At 42.9% G+C, this 5,892-nt stretch overlaps 1 protein-coding gene across 1 annotated transcript; it reads left to right on the plus strand.

The window, feature by feature from the left end:
- The first annotated feature begins 353 nt into the window (after window positions 1-353).
- On the plus strand, window positions 354-4,338 carry LOC118843627 (plasma membrane calcium-transporting ATPase 1-like). The gene has a single exon (XM_036751345.1). The coding sequence runs from the start codon at window positions 476-478 to the stop codon at window positions 3,758-3,760; it is 3,285 nt and encodes a 1,094-aa protein (XP_036607240.1). The 5' UTR covers window positions 354-475; the 3' UTR covers window positions 3,761-4,338.
- The last annotated feature ends 1,554 nt before the right edge of the window (window positions 4,339-5,892 follow it).

Here is a 5,892-nt window from a genome sequence, read left to right on the forward strand (position 1 = left end):
GTGTTTAATTGTAGCCTTCTTCAGGCATGGAGGGGAGGGGAGGGGAGGAGGGGAAAAAATAAAGTAAAAGGTGCACAGCAGAGAACAAAAGAAAACCTTTTTTAAAAGGAAGCAACGAAAAGCTGGGCAGCTTTGAAGACAAAGTGTAGTATTTATTAAACAGGTTTTCTTGAAATGGAAATTTATTGTTTTCTATGGAATCCTTTTTTATGTTCTGCTGTATACATGGCAGTTTCCTCCCCTTTTCTTTTCTCTTTGTGTATTTAAGTTGAAAAGGAAAAAAAAAGAAGCTCGTGCTGGGAGCCTCGAGGCTGGGGACTGGGAAGGGTCCAGAGGCTCAGATTGGCGGTTACGCCTGGAGTTCTAGATGTCCGCCCCACCGGCGAAGGGCGAGGGAAAGATGCGATAGCTTACACAAGGGCAAGCATCCAAGCAAAGCTGGAGAGAAAGGATTTAGCAAAGCCCAGGGTGGCCAATGAGGCCCGGGTCGCGTCAGACTCAGGCCCCTGACACTCCCTTAAGGTTCTCCCATATTGGCGAGCCGCTGCTGCAGGAGACCTTAAAGGACCTGGAACAGTTGATGAAACTGAGGGGCTTGGAAGCGTTGGAGTGGCTGGAGGTGCACTTCGGCGGCGTTTCGGGGCTGTGCCAGCTGCTGCAGACGGACCCCGAGCTCGGGCTCCCCTTGGACGCCAGGGAGCTGAGCCGCAGGAGGGAGCAGTTTGGCACCAATGAGATGCCAAAGACCCGGAGCAGATATTTCTTGGAGCTGGTGTGGGACGCTCTGCAGGACACTACGCTCATCTTCCTGGAGTTGGGGGCTGTTGCGTCGCTGGCCCTGGCCTTCTACGAGCCCAAGGTCGGCGGAGAAGCCAAAGGCTGCTACGTCAGCAGGGCCTCCGAGAAGGAGGAGGAAGACAAGGTGGCGCGGTGGCTGGAGGGAGCGGTCCTGCTGATGTCAGTGGCTTTGGTGGTGCTGGCCACAGCCTTAAACGACTGGAATACGGAGAAGCAGTTCAGGAATCTGGAAGACCTAGTGGTCCTAGCTCAGAAAGGAAAGGTAGTGAGAAACGGCCAGATCCTGGAGGTACCTGTCAAGGACATCGTGGTGGGTGATGTAGTCCCGGTGTCCTACGGGGACATGCTGCCCGCAGACGGGGTACTACTCCAGGCACAGAACTTAAAAATGAACGAGAGCTCCTTGACTGGAGAGTTGAACAAGGTGAAGAAATCCCCGGACCTTGACCCTATTCTTCTGTCTGGGACCTATGTGATGGAGGGCTGGGGCAAAATCCTAGTGACTGCTGTGGGGCCCAACTCACAAACTGGGGTCATCCTGACTTTTCTTGCTGCCAGTGCCCAGCAAGGAAGGCCGGAAGAGCACAGAAAGGTCCCAGAGTGGGCGAGTCAAGGCAGGAACTTAATAAAACCAAAACATTCCTACTCCAAAGCAAAGCCCGTGCTGCAGAGGAAGCTGACAAAATTAGCAGTCCTGATTGGGAAGTGTGGTATGCTCATGGCCACCATCACAGTGATTATTCTTGTGACCTACTTTGTGATTAATACTTTTGTGATTAAGGGGCAAAAATGGACTTATGGTTGTACTCCAGTGTATACCAAATACTTTATTAAATTTTTCATTATTGGAATAACAATCTTGGTGGTGACTGTACCTGAAGGTCTTCCACTTGCACTCACACTGTCTTTGGCTTACTCAGTAAAGAAAATGATGAAAGACAAAATCCTAGTACGGCATTTGGATGCTTGTGAGACAATGGCAAATGCTACAACCATTTGCTTAGACAAAACTGGAACACTGACCATGAACAGAATGACTGTAGTTGAGGCTTATATTGGTGAGACTCATTACCAAAAGCTCCCCAAAACCAATTCTATCCCAGATGCTATCCTGGAGTGCCTTTTAAAAGGTATCACTGTCAATTGTTCTTATACTTCCAATGTCATTCTTCCCAAGGATGGTAAAAGATTAGTACAACAAATTGGTAATAAGACTGAATGTGCCTTATTGGGATTTCTCCTGCATTTGGAATTGGATTATGAAACAGAAAGAAACAAAATACCACAGCAGAGTTTGTATAAAGTGTATACCTTCAACTCAGAGAGAAAATCCATGAGTACTGTATTAAAATTGTCCAGTGGGGGTTTCCTGATGTTCACTAAAGGTCCTTCTGAAATAGTCTTAGCCAAGTGTTGTAAAATCCTGAACAAAATGGGAGAGCCTGTGGAATTGACAGAGACCAAAAAAGGAGAAATCGTTCAAAATGTCATTGAGCCAATGACTTCTGAAGGACTTCAAACCATCTGTCTGGCCTTCAGAGAGTTCTCAGATCTTGAAAAAGAACCAGACTGGGACAGAGAAGAGGATATTGTTACAAAACTTACTTGCATTGCTCTTGTGGGCATTGAAGATCCTGTTAGACCTGAGATTCCAAGTGCTATTAGGAAATGCCAGCAAGCTGGTATCACTGTCCGGATGGTCACTGGGGATAACCTCAATACTGCACAGGCAGTAGCATTCAAATGTGGCATTTTGGACTCCTGTGACAATTACCCTTGTCTAGAAGGCAGAGATTTCAACAGGCTAATATATGACAGACATGGGAAGGTCAAACAGAAGCTTTTAGACAGGATTTGGCCCAGACTTCGTGTGCTTGCAAGGTCTTCCCCTACTGACAAATACACACTTATAAAGGGTATAATTGACAGTGATATTTTGGGAGAGAGGCAGATTGTAGCTGTAACAGGTGATGGTACTAATGATGGCCCAGCATTAAAAGTAGCAGATGTTGGGTTTGCCCTGGGCATCACTGGAACAGATATCACTAGAGAAGCTTCAGACATCATTCTAATGGATGACAGCTTCACAAGCATTATGAAAGCGATTATGTGGGGGAGGAACATTTACGACAATGTCTCCAAGTTCCTCCAGTTTCATCTAACTGTCAGTGTAGTGGCAACGGTAGTGACTTTTATAGGGGCATGTGTGACACAGGATTCACCACTTAAAGCAGTACAGATGCTATGGATTAACCTCATAATGGATGCATTTGCTTCCGTCGCCTTAGCCACTGAAAAGCCAACTGAGGCACTTCTGTTGAGAAAACCTTATGGAAGGAAACAGCATCTCTTGTCCAGTTCCATGGTAAAGTATATTTTGGGCCATGCAGCGTACCAGCTTACAGTCACTTTTGTTCTTATGTTTGTTGGTGAAGAGTTGTTTGATTTCGAGAGTGGAAGAAAAGCTCTTCTCCATGCTCCTCCTTCCACCCACTATACAATGGTATTCAACACTTTCGTTATGATGCAACTTTTCAATGAAATTAATGCTCGAAAGATTCATGGTGAGAGAAATGTCTTTGAAGGAATACTCAGCAATAATATCTTTTGCACCATTGTGGGGGGAACATTTGCCTTGCAGTTCCTCATTGTACAGTTTGGTGGAAATGTTTTCAGCTGCACCAATCTTAGTCCAGACTTGTGGCTATGGTGCATTTTCCTAGGAGCAGGGGTATTAGTGTGGGGTCAATTTGTAACCACAATTCCCAGCAAGTATGTGGAACCCCTTATAAGGCTGATGGGTGGGAGATTAGAAGAAAAGGTTGATACCGTCTGCCCTATAGCATCAATGACCGAGGACCTAGTGTGGGTTCAGAACCCAAGGAGAATCCAGAATCAGAAAAGACTAATAAAATCATATCATTCTTACTTTCACAGGAGTGTGTCCCAAATTACCCTTTGACTATGAGAGCACATGGCATGACAGGGATTCTTTTTTTCCAAATATTGTTATGTATTTTCAATGGTCTTCTCTAAGCAAAACTGCAAATTCACTCCTTCATACTTTCCCAGATATAAGGTTTTACAGTGAATGTGCAGCCCAAATTATCTGCATTGGCAGAAACAAGAAAATGAAACATCTTAAGGGATGTTCTTTGGGAATGGACAATATGAACACAACCAGAAACATGAATTGGATGGAGAGGTAGTAAAAGAAATATCTAATGGAACAACTGAGAGGCATTATTTATAATGCCTTTATTTTTATGCATTTACCCTTTCTTTAAACTGTCTCATTGGTAAAGAATAAATGTGTGCATTAATATTTGCTGTTAATCACAAGATTGGGTTGCATGTGTTGTAAAGGATAAAAGCCTGTTGAGAAGGTATGGATTCTAACTACCCCTGTTCTGCTGTAAGTAACAAAAATTCAGCCAGCAAACCTCGCTCTTTAAATATTGTTACATTTGGAGGAGTAGGGGGTTTCCCTGGAACCTGTATTGTCTTCTTTCTTGTTATTGTATAAAAATAATAAATGCTATTACAAAAACATAAGCAACATGAGTGCTTTGTAAAAATACAAGCAGTTGTGATACTAAAGTTACTGCCTTTTTCATTAATTTTCCACTAACTAGCCTACTAGGCTATATTCTTAAAGTCAACTCACAAAAATGTTATTAATAATAATAGTAAATTCAAACAACCTTTGCAGTCTTTGTGAAGTGGCCCAAATGACAAATGGAACTGAGATATTGCATATCTGAAATATAATAAGGTTTCTACCACCAAAGAGATTTGGAAAGTTAAAGGAAGGAGAAGGGAGAAAGGAATGAGCATTTATTAAATGCCTACTACGTGCCAGACGCGGTGCTAAGCACCTACAAATATTATCTCATTTGATCCTCACAACAACTCTAGGAGGTAGGTACTATTATCCTGATTTTACAGATGAGGCAAACAGAAGTTAAGTGACTTGGTCAGGGTCACATAGTAATTGTTTGAGGCTGGTTTTAAACTCAAGTCTTCCTGACTCCAGACTTTGACCTTTGCCTATGAAAATGCATTAACCTGCTGCTTTATTTTGGCTTTGGATCCTTTTATACAAATGAAGGGAAGATAAGTTAAAAATTTTATGTTCTTTTCCTTCTTGTATATATTATTGACGGTCTATAGCGTAGTCAGGGTACATAATTCCAGAAATTATGCTCTAAGTTCCACACCTGTAAGTAGTTTGGGGTAAGAGGTGGAGGGAAGAATGAAGTTTGTATCTATCCTTTTCCACAGTCCTGTGTATTGACTTTTTTCCTTAAAGAAGCTGAAATTGGTGCTTAAAAGGCTCTACATTAAAAAAGATACCTAAGGTTTTTTGGAAAATTAAGAATTGGATACAGTAGTTAGTTTCACAATGAAGGTGTAGTCACCTCCTGAACCCTCCTCATTCAGTCAGCCAGTCAATCGATAAGCCTCTTTTAGACACATTAGATTGTAAGCTCCTTGAGGGCCGGGACTATCTTTTCCCTCTTTTTGTGTCCCCAATATTTAGCACAGTGCCTGGCACGTAGTAGGTGCTTAATAAATGTTTATTGAGTGGGGGGCAGCTAGGTAGCAATGGATAGAACACTGGCCCTGGACTTTGGAGGACCTGAGCTCATATCTGGCCTCAGACACTTACTAGCTTACTTAACCCCACAACTGTCTCTGGGAACAAAAATGTTTATTGACTGACTGACATCTGTGGTGTGTATAAGCACTAGGCTAGACGCCTGAAGGGGTTAAGAGAAGACATGCCTCCTATCCTCAATGAGCTTTGATGAAAATTGAACTTGGCAGAGCATTGACTAAAACATGTTTTTAGATATTAAATCATGTTAATAATAAAAATATATTTGGTTTGTGGTCTATAATAGTACTACCCCATATGAACTAGCAGGCCAACTATTCTTATCCAGGAATTCCTGGTTTCCTTATCTTTGACCGATAACATCATATTTGTGCTGGAGCAAGTACTGTTGGAAACTGAAATCAAAATTGAGGGTTGTTGTCGGGGGAGGGGACAGGTTGTGGGGAGATTGGGGGAGATGTAAGAAAAAGCTT

The sequence above is a fragment of the Trichosurus vulpecula genome, chromosome 3, assembly GCF_011100635.1.
Source record: "Trichosurus vulpecula isolate mTriVul1 chromosome 3, mTriVul1.pri, whole genome shotgun sequence".
Classification (NCBI taxonomy): domain Eukaryota; kingdom Metazoa; phylum Chordata; class Mammalia; order Diprotodontia; family Phalangeridae; genus Trichosurus; species Trichosurus vulpecula.

Coding starts and splice junctions, on each gene's coding strand:
- LOC118843627 (XM_036751345.1), top strand. CDS start 476: ATGAGGCCCGGGTCGCGTCAGACTCAGGCCCCTGACACTCCCTTAAGG.